We start from the raw sequence: 21,369 nt of genomic DNA, 5'->3' as shown, positions 1-21,369 counted from the left end.
CAGGGTCTGGCTGCCTCTGGAACCGGGCATGCGTGAGGCAGCCTCAAAGAAGACTCGAAGATAAAATAACCAGAACTGACATCTGAGCTGATGCCCAAGGGACAGTTTACCGTCCAACCAAGCCAATAGCTTCCTAAGACAACAACATCAACATTCTCCCAACGCACAACAGAACTCGACACATGAAAGTAAAAACAGGAAAATATGACCCAGTCTTAACAGAAATTCTAATCAACCAAGGAAAAAGAGGAGGAATCGTTCCTACCAGGTTGGAGCAATAATCTGAAATTGTATGAGACGCAATGTATTTAGCTGCACAACAGGAATCCCCTCTTGAAATGGTTTAAGGACCAAGAGAATGTATTTCTGAACAAAACAAGATTCCCAGAGAAAGAGCCAGATCAAGGCCAGCTATTCAGTGCTCAAGGACATCCTGAGGACACAGCTCCTCTCCATCTCCCACCTGCCATTCACAGCAGGGCGCCTGGCACCTCATGGTCAAAAGACAGCTGCCACAGCTCCAAAGTATGGCATGAGGTGCCTGGAGACAAATACTTTGTCCTGTGTCCCTGCTGTCCTGTGAGGATGTGTCTCTCGGAGCTTACCACAGCCTTCCTGGGACCGAGGGGAGACGCGGATGGCGCTGTGATGATGGCAGAGAACGAATCGGTGTGCGGCAAACCAGCGGCAAACAGCTAGGGCTACAGGGATTATCATGGAGATAGTAAAACCAACCCCAGTGGATTTAGGGCTTAGAACTGGCAGAAGACCAGCTCAATCCAACATGGCAGCTCATTTCACCTTGTATAACCTCTAGCCTCATTATCCGCTCACGGTCATACATTAGCATACTAAACACACCCCACACTGCCTCGATCAAAAAAACAACAACCAGACAGCCCATATAAGGTCACAAAACAGGGCTCTTCTGAGAATTCTCCATCACTTTCCCAGAAAAATCCTGCATATTCCTCCCCCTTAAGTCCCCTTTTCCTCTGTTAAATGAGCCTCAATAAAAGAAGTAAATCCCACCAGGAAGGGCTGTCTGTGGAGTAGCCACTCGTCTCACTGCTTCACTGGCTCACGTCTGAATTCCTCCTGCGTGATGCCAAGAACGCACAGTGCGCAGTGCGCCTTCGGTCCCCAGACCCCCAGAAGGCCTGTGTCACACCTACCGCCACACAGCTGGTTCCGTTGTTCTGTTATTAACAACCAAAGCGTCCTATTGGAAACAACCTCCAGACCTGGAAAGCTAGTGACATTTGCTCTCAACAGAAGACAGGCATAAAAACACAATGAAAATTTAAATGATTATATTCTGGCAGCCACACAGCCTAAGGTTCCTTCATTCTTTTTATTTAAAAGGGAGATTAGCATGTTTTAGAAAGATGTTTAACACAGAATAGAATGGCACTGAGACATTGTCCTGAACAACCAGAAGAATTATAAGAGAACTAAAGAAAAATGAAACTGTGTAATCCCGTGCTGTTTAATGCCATTTACAATTAAAACCTTTGAGTGCCACCAGTAATACGCTGTAGGGATTTTGAAAAATACAGTTAGAAAATAACTCCCAAATCTTTACCTCCAGCTCTGACTTCTCATTATTCTCAATTGCCTTTTGGACACCTACACCTGGATAAGCCACAGGTATCTCAAACTCCACACAACTAATGCAGAATTCACTATTTCATCCCCAAGCTCTCTCCTCTGCTGGAATTTCCTACTGCTCCTATGGCACCCTTATTCGTGAAGGTACCCAAACAAGACCTCCCTCAACAGCCAGCAATGTTCCTGCTTCTGTTTTTTGTCCCAGTGCCAGGCAGGGTGCTGCGAGGCCCCACACAAACACCTTCCTCACAGCGCTATGAGGACCGCACTACCCTTACCATTTACTTCTTTTTAAAACGAGGAAGCCAAGGGTAAGAAGTTCTCCTGGGGCTGTAGGATCTGAAGCCAGATCTGTCTAATTTCTCCCTTTACCTGCTGCCCAAAGCAAACAGACCATCAGGCAAAAATTCCTCAACTGACCTCTGAACTTACTGTATTTCCCACCCGTTTCCCCTTCTTGTCTTTTCCACCGGCCTTCCGCCTCCCCTGAAGGTGTCGTCCTTGCCTTGCTTGACTGCTCTTTTGTCAGCACTTAAGGCTGCTGACCTCGCCACCGCCACCGCCACCGTGAGATCCTGGAGGTATTGCTCTCCTACTGTCAAAGTTCTCCTGCCTTCTCTCTGCCCCCTCCCTCCAAGCTTAACCTTCCACCTTCAACTACTTCCTCGAAACACGCATCCTTTCTCTCTCTTGCTCCTCCCACCTCGCTGACACTCTTCCTTCGCTGTTTCACTGCTTCTGCTTCCTCAAAACTCAGCTTAGAACTCGGGCTCCGGTGCAGCCTCCCCAGGGCCCGGGAAGCGAGCTGCTCCCAGCGTCCTCACCTCCCCCCTCACCGCCGCACAATATCACGCTGTTAGAAATGTCTCACTTATGGGTCTTCCCTACGAGACTGAGAGCTGCTGGCGTTCAGAAACAGGCCTTATTTCCCAACACTTCCCCTGCACGTGAGGGGATGGCCACATATGCTAGATGGACCACACTGTGCTATTACATCTTTTATATTATTCTCCTCTGAGTGGATTTGGGGAAAGATACATAGGATGTGACCACACCTTGATATACCACCACCTTCTGTGCCCTGGGCAAAGGCCACGCAGGTCTCCTGCAGAAACTTGAACCACAAGCTTCAAACCAGATGCTCTGTCTCCCTCTTCCAACACTTCTTAGTTTCAGGACTCGGGGCCTGTTATTTAACATCCCTGAGCCTTAGTTCCTTCGCGGAGGTAAAATGAGATTTCCTCCAGGGATGCTACACACTTTAAATAAGATCATGTGTGAAGCGGCTTCGTTTGGTGCCTCAATAAATTAGAGCCGCTCTTAGGGGAAGTGTTACCATGGCACGGACATGTCTGCCTACGTGACCCCTTCCTCCCAAATGTTGCAAGGACTTTCCTAGTTCTCACCCTGTCCTGCCCGCCCAGCAGCTCAGACACAAAGAAATCAGCTGACTGGGGTCACGTGGCCATTGAAAGACATGAGACCAGAGTCACTTTCTGAATTCCTTATGCAGGGTTATGGATAAAAATGCACAGAGTGCACACGCCCTCACTGGGAAAAAAATTAATGGAAATATTTTCTCCTGCTAGGGAATTTCCACAGCCGGGCAGACTGTGCCAGTTTCTCCCCTTGCCGCGGCCAGCATGCTCTCCCGTCGTCCCTGCGAGGCGAGACGGGAACCGTGGATCCCAGAGCCTGCCTGGCTGCTGCCCTGGCCCCCCTGCCAGGGGGCCCCACCAGCGAGCCCTCCCACCAAGCCCTCCAGAATCAGACCAGACGGACCTGGATTCAACACAGCCTCTGCCGAGCCTGAGCATGCGCTCCATCCTCATGAAGCCCTTTTCCTTTAGATGATGCCAATAAAAATGGCAGAAAATCTTAGTGGGGGTGAAGATCCGAAGGGATGAACTCTGTAAAATGCCCAGCTCACTGCAAAACCCCAAATATTAGCAGCCTCTGTCATCGTGATCACGATTCTATCGTCACCACCACCAGCATCACCCCTTTCGAAGACCTGCATGCCTTTACGCAATCCTGCACTCAGGGATGTGCTTGAATCCTCACTCCACGGAACTTCAGAAAACTGTCTTCCGTCTCGGTGCCTCGCTTTCCCAGCATGAACTGGGGGTAACAGTCCAGCAAGCTCACAGGGCGCGGTGGGGACCAAGTGAGTGCCGTGTGTAAGCACTAAGGAGAGTGCCAGGCAGATGGTAAGAACTCAATCGAGTCAGCATTTAAAAGCCTTCTGTGAAGGTGTCCAAGAAGTGGAAAATTCCCTGGCCTGTGTCCCCAGTTAGCAGAGATCCTCCCAGGGACTCGTACACTGAAGCAGGGCTAGTTCTGGCGCTAACTTCATTTTTTTCTTGAACATGACTTTTTGTCCCATCTGAAGAGCCCTGCCCCCACGGTGGCCCTTGGGCCCCAAATCCGAGAATGCCAAAAGGGAAGTACACTGAGGCCAGCTGTTACAATGGGGGAGGGGGGAGGGAAAAGGGGGAAGAGACAACAAGACCCCCCTCCCTGCTGTCCCACCTCCCCCAGGGCTCTGTACAGCCCGGAACCGCTCCCCCTCCCACCCTCTGTGCTGATTCTGTTCTCAGCCCGCATTGTCCCCTGGATGGCCAGCTCTTTCTCTCTGCAGGACGGACAGCTTTCTGCTGGCACCCACACAGCACTTGGCACTTCACCAGGTGACAGGTCAGTCCACCAAAGCTAACAATTCCATCTTAAAAATTCGCCTCCCATACTTACAATTCTATCTGGAAAACTAACTTTCATCGGTGACCTGGGAAAGCTCAAAGAGGGTAATCAAAATAATCTTGGGATATTGTGACGGGTTGAGAATAAAACAACTAATTCTAAAGAATTCAAAACAATGCATTTACATCATTTCGAAAAGTAAATGAAGCCTCCACAGTCCACAGGCCAACTTCACGAGCCTCACGTGCCTCTTGTCCATACTTTCTACCATGATTTTCAAACTGTGTTGACCATGGCCCACAGTGAGAAACACAGTGCATGACCAAGAAGTGCAATAAAGTTTTACGCAACAATACTAGGTAGGCTTCCTGAGTCTGATGCATTCCAAATATCTTCCATTCTGCTTTTTTAAAAATATATTTTTATTGATTTCAGAGAGGAAGGGAGAGGGAGAGAGAGATAGAAACATAAATGATGAGAGAGAAACATCAATGATTGGCTGCCTCCTGCATGCTCTCCACTGAGAATCAAGCCGACAACCCGGGCATGTACCCTGACCGGGAATTGAACCATGACCTCCTGATTCATAGGTCAAAGCTCAACCACTGAGCCATGTCGACAGGGCCATTCTGCTTTTTCAGAAGGCTCATCACCTTCTAAATTGATTTCATGACCCGCTAATAATGATGATCCACGATTTAAAAAGCGCAGTTAGAGGAGTTCAAGAAAACCCAGCCCGAAGGGGAGCTGCAGAAAGGTGTGAGGATCGGGGCAGCAAGGCAGGGAAGGGATCTCCTGACTCAAGAGGCTGGCCTTAGGGAAGTGGGTGGTATGAGCTCCCTCCTGGGTGACCTTGGCAGCCATCCCAGGCCCAGGTCTGCGTGGATTAAGGCTCCCTGTGAATGGCATTCCGGTTCTGCCAAGGGCGTCTATGCATCTGGATGGCATCTAAGCCAGCTCCGTGAAGGGCCCAGGGAAGCCGCACAGGCTTTCTAATGGTCGAGGGGGCGCGGTTTGGAATGCACCCCTAAGAGAGACCTGGAAGCAGGCCACGGACCCCGTGGTGCCACCCCGAGACCCTGCTCACACCTGCAGGGCCGGGGCACTTCCCCCCGCATCTGGGAGTGTAGCAACCGACATCTCCCTGCTGCATCCTCCCTGGGAGCCCTCCCACGAGGAAGGAAGCTGCCTTCCCCAAGGAAATGCCACCTTCTCAAGAGCCACCCACTGGGTGCAGGCCCCCGGGGCCCCGGTTCCAAAGGGCCATGCCAGCTCCAGCCACGGACTGGCCTTGGCCTCTGTCACCACCATTGCACCACAACTGGGCCTCCCCTTTCCCTGCTGCTCAGTCCTCACAGGGGGGTTCCCAAGAGCTGCTCCCCAGTAAGCCGCCTGTGTGCAAAGCTTCATCTCTTAAAGAAAGAACACCAATGACATTGGCCAGAGTCACGGGCAGAGAACTAAGCGAATTGGTACCTTTAGGGTGTTTTTCAAGGGTAGTTTTGAGAATTTTTTTCTCAGACCTAACAGTGAATGACCAATCCCATGTTCTTGGCCTGCTCATCTCATTCAGTCCGCATGGCACCCGGGGAGGGGGGTTCTAGGTCATCACCTTCATTTCACAAAGGAGACGCCTGCCCTGACCCCTCGCTCCATCCCAGTTCTGTGGCGGAGATGCAGCTGCACATCTCTTCCTCGGACCCCTCCCCGGGGCAGAGCCTTGTGTTCTGACTCTCAAGCTCAGAGTAGAGCTCCACGTGCACAGCCCAACCCAAATGGTGGTACTGGTAGTAGCGGTGGGAGCACGGGGGGGGGGGGGGGGGGGGGGGGGGAGGGGGAGTGGTGGGATTGGGAGCGCCGGGGGCGGTGGTGGGAGTGTTTCGTGTGCACTAAGCCCCACGCTGTGCCCTTATACAGCATCTCCAGGCCCTGCCACTTCCCTATAAGGCAGGTTCTGTTATTAGGACTAAGGGCTGAGCGCTGACCTGGGACCTGCCTGGATTCAGGTGCAGTTCAGCAGCTGCACACTCCACTGAGCATGCTCGAGAGAGCTGAGCAGTCAGGAGGCCTCACTGAAATGGGCCTGGTAGGTTCCCAAATGTGCCACAAGTACTTCACCCCTTTTCCCATCCCAGAGGAAGAGTGGGTGCCTCCTCTGTTTCCTCCTGACTTCCGGGGAGGCCCGTGATTTGCTCCCACCCACAGAAGGTGGCGGAGTGGCACTGTGCGAGCCTGGGCAGCGCCCTGGGTGGTGGCTTGCATCGCCAGCACCTGGAGCAGGGCCCCAGCCGCCCCAGCCGCCCAGGCATCCCCGCCGGGAGGCTGCAGACAACCTGCCTAGACCACAAGGACCACCCACTGAGCCAACCCAGATTACTGACCCACAAAAACTGGGGTAAATAAAATGGGGGCTATTTTAAGCCACTAAGGGTTGAGGTGGTGTGTTATGCAATAATAGGTAACTGGTTTGTTAGGCGTCCAGTCAAACATCCAGAAGGAGAACCCCTGCGGATTCTTCTACGGAGAGAGGACACAGGAGGACACGTGAGCCCAAGGAAAGAACTGCCTGGCGGCCCTGCCCCTCAGGGAGAGGCGTTTACGAAGGCGCCGCCGCCGCAGGGGGAGCATTCTGACTGGATGGAAAACTGGGAATTCTGACGAGAATCAGGTTGCTCTCCGCACAGTGACACATGGAGTCAGGCGGGATGTGCGTCTGTCTGGCATGTTAGCTCACGCTGTTTGGGAGAGTCCGCTCTGTGTGTAGCTGTACCTGTTCATTCTCCCTGCTGCAGAGCATCCCCCGTCCACCCACTGCTCCACTGCTGGTGGCAGGTCATGTGATGCTAAAGAAAATCCTTTCCACTCCGGCCCACCAGGTCCATGAGGCCACAGGCAGGGACCTCGGTGGAGAACCCGTTTATGTCCACAGAGAAAGGGACCGGTCCGGGTTCCCTCCGGAGTTCAGACTGCAGCGCTCACCCCCTGCTGAACATCATTTCCCACCGGCTCTCAGGAGGGCAGCCATTTCCAACGCAAACACAAATGATCAGAGCTTATAAACTGGGAAGGGATACACTCTCTCTAAAAGCCACAGATACAGCTCTCTAGCACCAAAACCCAAATCAAATGACCCCTCTGCTGAGCCATGTCTCCCTCTGCGTCCATTCATGTACAGCTATGAACAAGCACGCACCATGGCCGAACAGGGAGTCTACACTCCCCAAAAAAACGGGAAATTACCTAGTAGAGAGATGTGGTCCTTACTCTCTTGAAACTTACACTTTGGTAGAGAAGACAAGATACTAAACTCTCAAATAAATATGCAATTAGAAAATGTAAAAATAACAAGGGGTTATGGGATTGTACCAGGGGGAACCTGATTTGGAAGATCAGGGAAGGCATCTCTGAAGAAGTGACCTTTGAGCTAAGTTCTGACGGGTAAGCAGGAGGTGGGGGAGGGGAGGCGCGAGAGGGAGGAGCGACTCAAGCTGAAGACAGAGCATGTGCAAAAGCCCTGTGGTGGGCAGGAGTGGGTCGTGACTGAGGAAGACCAGCTGGTCTTCGGACGGAGGATGAAAAGTGAGTGGAAGGTGGCGCAAGCGGAGGCACATGAGGACCCAGGTCAGGCAAACACTTGTAACCATGTTCTTGGGCAGATCAGAAAGCCGGCCACCTGGTATCTGCCTGAAATAGAAGAGGTCCCTCTCCACCCCATGGGCTAACCCTGCTTCTCTAAGCGCGCTCTTTGGCCCAGGTAGAATGGTCAATACCGTCAACCATACATTTCACACACACACACACACAATATCCAGGTAACCATCAGAATTCCCAGCTGCAGCACTGCCTACGCTATAAAGACTGGCCCGCCTCCAGGGAGAGAAGGAGGACCTTCCAGAGCGGGCTAGCCCCCATCACAAGCCGTATGACTTCACCCACACTATCTGCCAGCTTCTTCTTCAACCCAAAGGAGCCCGCAAACATTCCATCCAAAGAGTGAAGAATTCAAAAATTTAAGTTTAAAAGATGAAATGGCCATCAACGTCTTTCCAAAATGAGGCCGTCGATGGGCCAAAGACTCCAACTCCGCTCTCCGAGGTGCCCACAAACTAAAGCACCGGGAGCCAGGAAAAACGGTGGCCTGGGAAGAGCTGCGCTCACCCCGTCGGCTCCCCCCGCCCCTCCCCAGCCAGGCAGGCACTGCTCTCTCAGAGCCCAGGGCGCCCAGCCTCTGAGCCCGCTGCAAGCTCCTTCATTCTTGCATCCTCCCTGGATTCAGGACATTCCTCTTGCCTCCCCAACAAGACTGTGAGCTCCATGGGGACAGACGTGCCCAGCCCTGGGAGCAATGGACATAGCTGCTGCTTGTCAAGGACACACCTCACCTGTGCCCTGTAACCAGCTAGTTCACTGCTGCCATTTACCTCTGAAGACACAGAAGCTCAGAGGCTTTAAGTAGCATGTTCAAGGTCCCATAACAAAAAGCCAAAATTTAAACTGAAGCCTTTCTGTCTCCAAAGCAAAAGCCCTTCACCACGGCCGCAGCCCGGGCTCCGAACCGCACGCTGGACCCGAGCAGCAGGGGAGACGGGCGGAGGCGGGAGGTCCCTGTCAGAGGCACGGCCATGTCTGTGGCCCTCGCATCTGCAGTGCAGGGAGCATCCCTAGTCAGAACCATAAAAATAACCCGCAAACCACCTCCCAAAATAGAACCAGGAACAGGAAAATCCAAATGTCTCTTCGGGGTGTGAAAACGGCAAGCGTCCCTAGATTCTCTGGCAACTCGTCCCCACTGCTTCTAAATGGCCGTTTCTGTCTCTCCCACCTGCCCTCCAAACCCACAGGCTTGGGATTTCAGAATCTGAGTCACTGTAATTATTGTTTTAAAATGCATCTCATTCTCTTCTCTTTCAAACATCTGGTCATTTCATTCACCCCCACACCTCCCACTTTAAAGCAATGACAACAGCCACTTCCTAGTCACTACTCTGCCTTCGCCAGGTCCAAACCCTCCGCTATGACGTCCGTCTCCCACCAGCTCCTCCCTCACACATCCTCCTTCCTGTGCCCTGCCTGTGCCCTGCTCGCTCCTCCACCCGCTCCTCCACCCCGCTGCGCGCCGCCTGCCTGAAACGCCCTCCCCAGCCCCCACCCCCTGTCAATCTGGGAACTCCTACTCCTTCTGTAAGATTGTTCCCAAATGTCATCTCCTCGGGAATCTTCTCCACCCCTACCCTGAGAAAGGATATCAGCCAAAGGGTGTTTACACCTTCGGTGTAGCGCTTTTCATTTATGTATCAGAACTAATCGGCCAAGCGCTGGTCTCGCCTCAAAAGACCAGGAAGATCTTCAAGGTTAAAGACAATGTTATATTCTCTTCAAAGCCCATGTTGCAACCTGACATTATACAATATACTTTTCCTGTTATTAATTAATTGCTGTTCTCCTTCCACTAAAGTGTAAATTCCATGAGAGCAGAGACTGTCTTGCTCACAGCTCTAGTTCCAGTGTTTATTTATTGCAGGCACTCAATAAATATTTGCCGAATGAACAAAGAGATGGACAGATGGCTACATGGATAGGGAAATGAATAAATGAGTGGATGATGGATAGAAAGATGATGGACGGATAGATAACTGGAGGGATGGATGGATGGATGGATGGATGGATGGATGGATGATGGATACGTAAGAATGGCTGGGTGGATAGATGAATGGATTGGTGAGTGAGTGGGTGGAGAGAAGGATGGGTGGATAAAGGTAGGGTTGTGTTTCACCAGCCCAAGGTCATGGAGTCATGAAGACACAGAGCCAGGTCTGGATGTCAAGTTTGACTTTTGAGCCTGCACGCTCAAGCCCCATTTATAGGGCACGTCTGGAAGCCCTGGTCACCGGGCAGCGGCGAGGTGAAAGAAGAAGAGTCTAGATTCCCGCCCAAGAACATGGTTACTGTTGAGCTAAGTTCATTTCCATCTACTTAGCAAATGCCAAGACTCAGCAGGAAGGGACCAGAAGGGGACTCCGCGTCTGGGTCTGAGGTCCCCTTCTCACTCACTAGGGTGGCCTTCTGCTTGTGGGCTGAGGGAAAAGGAGACATCCAGGGGGCACGGGCGGACCAACAGGACAAAGGGCAACTAAAATGTACCAACAGCAGCAGCAACAACAACAGAAAAAGACTGACACCCCTGAGTAGAAGCCGCCGCCTTCGCAGACCCTGCGGAGCCTACAGCTGCTGTCTCAGTCTCTGCAACACTGAGCTCCCTTCCAACCCCAAACGCTTCCAGGAGACTCAGCTCTCCCTCCCTGTCCACAGGAGGAACAGCCAGGACAAAATCAAGCCCAGAATTTGAACGGAACCAGGCTCAACAGTAGGTAAAAGGGGGTGTGGGGATGGGGGGTTTACAGGTATAAATTAACATATTTATGTCCTAATAATTCCTGGGAGTCCCTTTCTAATAAAAAATAAAACACATTTACTAAGTTCCCATGTGTGTGTTTGATGCTAAAGACATCTTAGCACCATACGGAGACTTTCTCCTGGATGAAATCAGATGGATGGAAAGAGTGGACAAAGCATATTGCAAAACTCTTAAAACTGTCCTGCAAATGAGAGAAAATCCTGCCTAAGCAAAAGGAAGGAAAGTTGTAGAATATCAGACTTGGACCCGGGAAGTCAGGAGACCGTGCATGCAATCCTGTGCCCTTTCGCTGAAAAGCTCTACTCTCTCCTTCCTTTTCTTCCCTCTGTTAGCTCAGCCTTTCTCTTCCACCTCTGAAATGGTCTGATTTTTCTGCTTTAGAACAACCACCTCAAATGCAACCCCCAAACGAAGAAGTCAGCTCGTGATCTGAGCTCTTAGCTAAACGATGAAGTTCTGTCTGCCAAGTGGAGAGAGGCATCTTAAAGTACCACGTGATTCTCCTAAACACTCACCTTACTTGCAGCCACGACACAAAGAGAGTCAGGCTTCCTGCAGATGGTCAGCAATAAGCCCTCCTGCGTGTCTTTACCCAGATACGGGCACCTTCAGCTCTGGCTCCTTCACAACTCAGTCTTGGTCCGGACACCTCAGAGACCAGGAGGTGTGGTTTTTGTTTTTAATTCTCAGACCAAAGAAATCCCTGACTCCACCCCTAACCATTACCGAGGTTGGCATCCCATAGCACCCTGTACATTTCTTTCAAAGTACTTAACAAATGTGAAATGAATATCAGTGTAGGATGTCTTATCTCCCCAATACACTGTAAACTCCATGACAATAAGGATGTCATTCACCATTGTATTCCCACCATTAAAAGAGTACTTGACACATAGAACCTAATGAATGAATGCTCAAGGAAGGAAGGAAGGAAGGAAGGAAAGAAGGAAGGAAGGAAGGAAGGAAGGAAGGAAGGAAGGAAGGAAGGAAGGAAGGAAGGAAGGGAAAAATAGCTATATGTGGTAAATATATAAATTTCCATCAGATTTTCAAGTAGCCATCACACCTCTGAATGCCATATGTAAACACTGGAATTTACATACTCAAAAAAGCCCAACAGTCAATCTATGGAATATCAAACAATTTCAATGGATAGATTGGATGAGTGAAGTCAAATAATCCATGATATTACATCAAATGGCAAAATGATAAGGGACAAAGCTTTTGAATGCATCAGCCGACATTATGAGCTTTTCAGCTGACCTCCCTACTGACCCCAAAATTCACTGGACTACAGTAAAAAAAAAAACAGAGAATGGATTTTAAATTGTATTTAGTAATTTAACAACCTGTAACTAAAAAGCATCCAAAGAAGGTGAATATTCTCAAAAGTGTGACACATTGATCTATTTATGGGTGTGCGCGGTGCGTGCGCACATGTGGCAGGGGTGGGGGAGTGACAGAGACGGATACAGAAGGACAGGCAGCGAGGAAAGAAAGAGACCCCAACAGCAAGAATGTGCACAAGTTATTTTCAAACCTCCAGTTTGTCTTTTGGCCAACTACCTTCTCTATACCTTTTTCTCTGTTGACCCACATGCATCATAAACGCTGTAGATGGTTCTGGGCAGCACCTAGAGTATCCTCTGTACTCAGGAACAATATTTTTTAATTAACTTTCGAAGAAACATATTACAGCAACTAGATTTTCAAAGGTCATATTTTCCATATTTACTTAGAAAGGACAGCTGTTGCCCAGTGACAAAGCTGCAGGCTTTCCCTGCGTGCTCCACAGCTCAGAATGAATTAACGGCTGCCTTCTCACAAGCCGGCCTCCTTTGTAAGACCCAACAGTAACCCACCTACAGATTTTTATTTCACTTCAGACTTTGGGCCTGAAATCCCACTCCAGGTGGGAAAAATCAGAAAGTCAAACCATCAGACGGTCTTTCATCCACACAGATCCCCCAGGACACACTGAGAGTAAGCCCAAAGGTGAGCGGAGTTTCACTCGCAGGCCTCTGGGCTCTGCTAGTGGGAGGGAGAGAGGTGGCATGATTGAAGCAAGCTCCAGTAACTTGAAACCTGACGTGGTGGCTGCACACACGCATACGCACACGCACGCGCACAGACATGCACACACCCCACCACACTCTCTTTATGACTGTGCTGAGAAAATTCAACCTGACATGCAGAATATCATATTACAAGTCCGTAGGAAAAAATGATGCCAAAAGTAAAATGAATCTTTTGATTCATCTTTGATGGATGTTTTTCTAAAAGTGCATACTCTAATCGGTATGTGTTAACTACAGACAAAAATGAACTTGTATTCTATAGAGCTGCTGATGAAATAGCAATGGTTGGGTTCGTGCAATACATTGGGGTTTTTTAAGAATAATTTCTATTAGAATGCTTAAAAACATGTTTTCTTGTCCACACAGGAAAGGGAAGAACTGGCTTACTCATTATAATCACCAGTGTCTTCACAGTCAAAACATTAGTGCACGGGGTTTTTCTATAGAGTCCATGGCAAGTTTAGATCTTTCTCACAAGGACAGGCGTGAGAAAAGATGCTCTTTACAAGCCTGGCTGTCTGGGCCCAAACCTGAGCTGTGTTACCCAGAGCCTGTGGAGAAACAGACCAGAGAAGAAAGCCCATCTACATACACGAAGGAGGCATAGTCATCTAACGAGTTCCAGAATAACTGTGTCCCTCGGTTTCCTGCAGCTAATCGAGTAATAATGAGCATCGCACTCAAGAGTCACGGGCCCTTCGTGTGAACATTCCTCTCGCAACCCCTCAGCACTCCTCACCAGCACCCTATAGGGGGGCATCGCTGGGCTCCTGTTACCCATGGGAAGTGAGGCCCTACACGTGGATGGCTTCCCCACGGTCACGGTCACGCAGCGAGGGGTGGCACAGCAGAGCGCCGACCCAGCTGGATCTCACTCCAGCCCCACGCTATGAATTCTGAATCTCTGCATTTTATCGCCTTCCTATTCCTACTGAAGTGACTCCCTTAAAAAAATAAACTCTCCACTAAAGTGCAAAACCTTCTTGGGGGAAGAGACTAATTCCACCCAAAGGCTCGTCTTCATTACCATTAAAGCACAGAGGCAGCTTCCAGGCGCCTCTAAAGAATGCCACAGAGACAGCTCTGCGCTGCTTGCCTGAGGGGTCCCGCTTCTAAGCCAGAAGTGAAGCAGTTTCATAATAAGGATTCTGAGCCCCAGGCCCTGCCACCAGAGACATCCCAACGCTACCTCTTCAACTAAAAACAGAGAGGGAACGCAAAGGGCGAGGTTCTGAGGCAGCCAGTCTAGAGTTCTGTCCCCTGGCTGTGCAAAACAAGAGAATCTCATCTTAAGCTCCTCGCCCCCATCCTAGCATCCCCTATCTCCATGTCGGCACAACGAGCCATGGAGGCTCAGTGGCTTCCTTGCCTTATGATCCCCTACACACCTCCTAGCCAAGGCTGTGTCCTCTCTCCCCTTCTACTTTGAACACCTGAGTGAGGTGTTCACTCAGGCACACACACCTTTACTTTTAGCAGGGAACATGGCTCCTTGAAATTAACGCACACTCCTTTGCAGCATGGTGCGGGTATGCCATTAAGATCGAACTAAAAGCAGAGGCAGATGTATCTGTGGCGACTTCCACAGTAGCAGTGCCGTTCTCTACCCTTTCCTTCCTGCGGATAAATAAGGATGAGCTGACTGCACAGTCTAGCATCCTTCTTGGACCACGAGATCTCTGTCACTCCCGGGACGGCGGAGCAGAAAACTGAAAGGAACCCAGGGCCCTGGACTCCTGACCTCGGGGTGAGAATGGTCACAGTTACTTTCTATAGATTAGATTCACTTTAGGAGGAAATATGTGGCACCAAAAATACTCACATAAGGAACTGCTTTATGGTGCCCAAATTAGTCCCGGGTAACTCAGCATAGCGGAGGAGAACTTCCACCCTTCCGGATGTCCCCATACTGAGCATCTCAATCTCAGGAGCTGCCCCAGCATCTTATATATTGCAACCACTTTGAGCCACTCAGCAACATTTTAAGGTAGATCCTGTTATTGGACCCATTTTATAGATGAAGAACTGGAGGTACAGAGAAGCTACATAACATGGCAGGGATTCAAGCTCACAGCGACCTGCCTGACACCCCGTGCATATGCCCACTACCCTCCGATGCCTCTCAAGGACAAGAGAAAGCGAAAGGCAATGGAACAAAAGGCACTCTTACTGGGAAGCAGCCACATTTCACTAGAACCCTTAATCCTGCTCCACTCTCGCCACACCAGAAGATTCCCGCCATCTTCTCCTGCGGCAGGTGTGTCATCACCCGCACGTTCTGCTCTTCCCAACCATCAATAACGGCAGGGCAGGCGGGACAGGATGGTAGCAGTGAACGTTCCCGTCCCCGTGCCCTCAGCAGGAGACAAAGAGAGAAGCCGACTCATGGAAGTGAAGGTCTATGCGGCACCGACGTAGGTGTTTTGCTTGAGGAGCCAAAGTTCTAGAAAACAGCCCAAGTGTTTGCAGCAGTACCTCAGTTGTTGGGGCTTGGGAAGTCCAGTGCAGTCCATGAAACTAGGGGTCACCGTCTTGTAAGAGAGGCTGGGGGGGGGGGCGGTCTACAAGGGTCAAGGGCTGAGCCAGCCCTGCCCAGATCTCAGGTGAAGGGACACAGGAGGCTCAGAGGACAGCAGGGCCACGCTGCCAGCATTCTGTGCAGCTGGCAATGCCACCAGCACTCACAGGGATCACCTCCCTGCTCCCTGGAGGTGGAGGCGATACAGCCACACTGTCAATCAGGGCCACGTCCATGTCCTGCTCTTTAACACCTCAATGCTTTCTTCTCACCAATTCAACCACACCGAGCCAAACTGGAAGTTACGACTCAAATGCTTGCGGAGGCCAGAAATGGGTGAAGCACGCCTGGAGGGGATCCACACAGACAACGGGTGAAGGGCAGAGAGCCCCTCTCCGTCCAAATGACTGTTCTGACCAGAGAGCGGGGCCGAGTCTCGGCACACTTGAAGGTGGAAACTCAGAGATGTATGTGCACTCTCCCAGCTGGGAAATGTTGGCATCAAATTCAAAACATGGCTGACAACCTCAGGTCTCGACATGTCTAGGTGATGCGGCCCCAGGGAGCGAATCTGCACCCAGCGACCACTGAGGCCACATGCACGCGATTAACAGACCTGCCAAGTTGGCCTCCCTGGCTTGGGTCAAGGATGTCACACCAGATGTAAGGACCCAGGCACCCAGTCACTTAGAGCCCTCCCATATCTCACCAGAATACCTATAGAAGGGGCGACTGAAACCGAGATCTGAGAGGCACCCCCGGGGGACCACGCCTGCCATCACCGCTACAGGACTGCACCTCTGCAGAGTGGCAGCCCGCGGAGGCCTCCATGAGGCGGGGAGCAGGCAGAGCTCACTCTGTGAGAAGAGGAAGCACAGGTGAGCAGGGCTGAGGGGAAGGGCCTCCAGCAGCAGGGCTGACCAGCAGGGTAGTCAATAGACCCGTTTAGACTCCTGCTGCTGGGAAGGGAGAAACGGGGGTGCACTCCTGGGCAGGTGGGGCCTCCCATCTCCGCGCCCCTTCCTGCAAGGCGCATCACTGCCCCATATACATACGCCTCTTAAAAGGGCCCTCTGTGGTGATGCATCCCAGGCCACTGTGACAGTGATTCCCCCACTCTGCCTAACTCAGTCACTTCTACAAAGTCCTTTCACCATATCTTCAAAAAAAAAAAAGGCATCCCAGAGCACACAGCCTACCTTGGCACTGGAATCCCTGCTTCCCGAAGCCCCTGCAAAGGCAGAAGGAGGCAAGTCAGGCAGCTGGAGGGCCGAGCCACCAGCCGCTAGTTCCCCACAGTCACCCCCTTCCTCCCCTCCCCCCCCCCCTTCTACCCCAGGTGCAAACTCCCAGCCACAGGCCGGTGCCCAAGAGTCTTCCGCCTTTGAGAGAGAGAGGGAGGGGGAGCGGGGAGCTCGGAGGTGTCCCCCACCTCCCCTCAGAAGGCAGAGGACAGGCGGCTGCGACCACCAGGTGGCGTTTCCGGGCGGGGGGGTGGGGGGCGGGAGATGTGCCCGCAGAGATGCCCAAGTACCTCGGGGAAAGAAAAGAGATGAAGACGCAGTGGGATCCAGGATGAGAGAGCCCCGGGGAGCGGTGCCCCCAGGGGGGCTGGGAAGGGAGTGGGGGCTCCTCGGGCCTAGAAGGGCAGGGGAGTCAGGGGCCCGCGGCGCTGTGAGGGGGAGGGCTCGAGAGTGGAAAGGGGAACCCAGGCCCTCGGAGAGGCGCGAGGAGAGACAGCACCGGGCGCAGTCCCCGGAGACGCCGGAGGAGGAAAGGATGCCCGTGCCGAAGGGAAACAGAGAGGACATCCAGGGCGCTGCCCCCGGAAAGGAGGGGTGGGGTGCGGGCCCCTGAAGCCCGGAAGGAGGTAACGAGATGGGGCCCACGGGGAGAGGGCACTCCCGAGGAGGGACAGACCCCAGCTCTGCGCGGCCCGGGCGCTCCGGAGGCGCCTGGGGCTGGCCGCCTGGAGCCCGGGCAGAAGCTGGCCAGGGGGTCCGGGCCAGAGGGTGGGAGAGGGGCACCCGGGACGCGGGGCCCGCGGGGCGGCTGGCCCCTCGGGGCACGGAGGAGCCCCGCGCGCGGCGCGCCGCTGCCCTCGGGCCGGGAAGGTGCCCGCGCGCCCTCACCAGATGAAGTCGGTGCAGTGGCTGCAGAAGGTGGGCTGCTTGAAGAAGCGGGCGGTGAATTTGTGGTTCTTCACCTCGTGCACGTTCTTCTGCCGGAGGGCGCCTTTGCGGGCAAAGCGCACGGTGCTCTCCTCGCCCTCGGCCGGCGGCGGCCCCGCAGCCGGGTCAGCCATCTTGCGCGCGGGGCGCGGGAGCCCGCGAGGGGCGACCGGGGCGCGGGGCGCCGGCTGCGGCCGGGAGGCGCGGGGAAGGCGGCCGCTGCTGCCGAGCCGGGGCGCTTCCCTGCGCGGCTCGGGCGGCCGCGCGCTCGGAGCTGCGGCTGTCACTCGCCAGCTGCCGCGCTCGGCCAGCTGCGCTCGGCACCGCTGGTCCCAGCTGCGGGGGGTGGGGGCGGAGCCCAGGGCCGGCACGCCCCCTCGTTTGCATTGCGCGCAGGCCCCGCCCCTCCCGCTGCTTTACATATTGGCACCAGCGGCTGCGGGCCTCGCGGGGAAGCCAGCTCAGCCGCAGCTCTGCAGCGCGGGGACTGCAACCTGCGGTCTGCAGACTCCAGCCTCGCCCCTAACTCGTCCTCGGCCCTGGGTGGCGTGAAGGAGATGTGCACTGAGAGCGCTACGCGGGAGAAGAGAGAGCGGAAGGGCCAACGGGGGCTGGGAATGGGGGGTGGATAGGGTGGGCTCCATGGATTCCGCCCAGACCTCTACAGAGACTGGTACTCATCCACCCACCCACCCCCATCCATCCATCCCGTTGGTCAGTCTGCAAGTGTCTCCTGGAGGGATGGGTTCCCGCTGTCACACGTTCAGGAAGGCCTGTGGCTCCACACCCTTAGACACACATACTGCAGAGGTAGGGGAGGAGACATCGTTAGGTTATATATATCTAACTCCACCACAAAGAGAATTCTTGGCTTTACTTACCCAGCAAATTAAGAGAACTTCCTACCTTCTGTCCATCCTCTCCACAGAGAGACTCAACTTCCTCTACTGTAAAATGGACTAATGGGGAAGGGAGATTTATTTGGTTTTACTGAAATTGTTGGAGTGACAATTGCTAATAAAATTATACAGATTTCAGGTGTGCAATCTACAACACATCATCTGTACATTGTATTGTGTGTTCACCACCCCAAGTCAAGTCTCCTTCCATCACCATTTATCCCTGCTTTACCCTCTTCTACCTCCCCCAACCCTCCTTTTCCTCTGTCAATCACCATACTGTTATCTGTGTCCATGAGTCTTTTTTTTTCTTAATCCCTTCACCCTTCTCACCCAGTCCCCAGCCTCCTCCCCTCTGACAGCTGCCAGTCTGTTCTCTGTATCCATGAGTCTGTGTTCACTTTATTTGGTAGTTTATTTTGTTTATTAAATTCTACATGTAAGTGAGATCATATGGTACTTGTCTTTCCCTGACTGGCTTATTTCACTTAGCATAATGCTCTCTAGGTCCATCCATGCTGTCACAAAAGGTAAGAGTTCCTTCTTTTTTCTGGCCAAGTTGTATTCCATTGTGTAAATGCACCGCAGCTTTTTTATCCACTCATCTGCTGATGGGCACTTGGGCTGCTTCCAAATCTTGGCTATTGAAAATAACACTGCAATGAACATAGGGGTGCATATTCTTTTGAATTGGTGTTTCAGGTTTATTTGGATATATTCCCAGAAGTGGAATTGCTGGGTCATAAAGCAGCTCCATTTTTAATTTTCTTGAGGTAACTCCATACTGCTTTCCACAGTGGCTGCACCAGTCTGCATTCCCACCAACAGTGCATGAGGGTTTCCTTTACTTCACATCCTGGACAATACTTGTTTGTTGATTTATTGATGATAGCCATTCTGACAGGTGATATCTCATCGTGGTTTTAATTTGCATTTTTCTGATGATCAGTGACATTCAGCATCTTTTCATATGTCTATTGACCATCTGTGTGCCCTCTTTGGAGAAATATCTATTCAGGTCCTCTGCCGGTATTTTAATTGAATTGTTTGAGGTTTTTGGGGGGTTGAGTTGTATAAGTTCCTTATAAATTTTGGATATTAAGCCCTATGTATTGGCAAATATGTTCTCCCATTCAGTGGGTTGTCTTTTCATTGTGTTGATGGTTTCCTTTGCTGTGCAAAGACTTTTTAGTTTGGTGTAGTTCCACTTGTTTATTTTTTCTTTTGTTTGCCTTGCTCAAGGAGATATATCAGAAAAAAATATTACTATGAGAAATGTCCAAGATTTTACTGCCTGTGCTTTCTTCTAGAATTTTTATGGTTTTGAGTCTGCCATTGAAGTCTTAGATCCATTTTTAGTTTACTTTTCTGTATGGTGTAAGAAGATGGTCTAGTTTCATTCTTCTGCACGTATCTGTCCAATTTTCCCAACACCATTTATTGAATAGGCTATCTTTATCTCATTGTATGTTTTTATCTCCTTTGTCAAGTATTAATTCACTATAAAGTGTGGGTTTATTTCTGGGCTCCCTATTCTGTTCCATTGATCTATATGTATGTTTTTATGCCAGTATCATGCTGTTTTGATTACTATGGCCTTAAAGTATAGTATGAGTTCCGGTAGTGTGATTACTCCAACTTTGTTCTTCTTTCTAAAGATTGCTATGGCTATTTGGAGTCCTATGTGGTTCTAAATAAATGTTTGGAATATTTGTTCTAGTTCTGTGAAATACACTTTTGATATCCTAATAGGAATTGCATTGAATCTATTGGTTGCTTTGGGTACTTTGGATATTTCAATGATGTTAATTCTTCCTATCCATGAACATGGTATATGCTTCCACTTATCTGTATCTTCTTCAGTTTCCTTCTTCAGTGTCTTATAATTTTCCAAGTACAGGTCTTTCACATCCTTGGTTAAATTTATTCCTAGAAATTGTTTTTGTTTTTATTTTTGTTAATCCTCACCTGAGGATATTTTTTCCATTGATTTTTAGAGAGAGTGGGAAAGAGAGAGGGAATGAGAGAGGGATATATATACATTGATGTGAGAGAGACACATCAACTGGTTGCCTCCCACACACACTCTAACCAGCTGGGGATCAAACCTGCAACCCAGGTATATGCCCTTGACCCCAAGACCCTTTGGTGTGTGGGTCAATGTTCTAAGAGGGCTCTAGGTATTTTTTTTAAAGCAAATGTAAATTGGATTGTTTTCTTAGCTTCTAATTCTGATAGTGTATAAAATGCAACTGATTTCTGGGTATTAATTTTGTATTCTGCTACTTTACTGAATCCATTTATCAGTTTTCCTAGGCTTTTTGTAAAATCTTTAAGGTTCTCTTTATACAGTATCATGTCATCTGCAAATAAGCACTGTTTTACTTCTTCTGTTCCAATTTAGATGCCTTTTATTTCTTCTTCTTGTCTGATTGCTATGGCTAGGACTTTCAATACTATGTTGAATAAGTATAGTGAAAGGCCCAGCCAGTGTGGCTCAGTGGTTGAGCATCAACTCATGAACCAGGAGGTTAGGGTTCAATTCCTGGTCAGTGTACATGCCCGGATTGTGGACTCAATCCCCAGTAGGGGGTGTGCAAGAGGCAGCCGATCAATGATTCTCTCTCATCATTGATGTTTCTCTCTCTCCTTTCCTCTCTCTGAAATCAATAAAAATGTATTTTTAAAAGAGTGGTGAGCCCTAACCGGTTTGGCTCGGTGGATAGAGCGTCCGCCTGTGGACTGAAAGATCCTAGGTTCGATTCCGGTCAAGAGCATGTACCTTGGTTGCGGGCACATTCCCAATAGGAGGTGTGCAGGAGGCAGCTGATTGATGTTTCTCTCTCATCAATGTTTCTAACTCTCTATTTTTCTCCCTACCTCTCTGTAAAAAATCAATAAGATATATTTTTTTAAAAAAAAAAGAATGGTGAAAGTACTCTTCTTAAGGAAAATGCTGATAGCTTTTGCCCATTGA

General features: G+C 50.8%; 1 protein-coding gene across 3 annotated transcripts in view; it reads right to left on the bottom strand.

Annotated features, from left to right (window-relative positions):
• The window catches only part of PRKCB (protein kinase C beta), a gene marked incomplete at its 3' end in the record, with an annotated part of 295,893 nt that extends 278,114 nt beyond the window's left edge, over positions 1-17,779 (bottom strand). For all 3 annotated transcript variants that reach the window (XM_079800688.1, XM_079800686.1, XM_079800687.1), the window contains exons 1-2: positions 17,455-17,779; positions 16,522-16,553 (exon numbers count right to left, since the gene is read on the bottom strand). In XM_079800688.1, coding sequence (XP_079656814.1) covers positions 16,522-16,553; positions 17,455-17,627 — 205 coding nt within the window. In that variant the 5' untranslated portion in view covers positions 17,628-17,779. The remainder of the gene's footprint in view (positions 1-16,521; positions 16,554-17,454) is intronic.
• Positions 17,780-21,369: the final 3,590 nt, after the last annotated feature.

Source organism: Cnephaeus nilssonii (genome assembly GCF_951640355.1).
Source record: "Cnephaeus nilssonii genome assembly, chromosome: 2".
Lineage (NCBI taxonomy): Eukaryota > Metazoa > Chordata > Mammalia > Chiroptera > Vespertilionidae > Cnephaeus > Cnephaeus nilssonii.
This window is presented reverse-complemented; position numbering and strand designations above follow the sequence as displayed.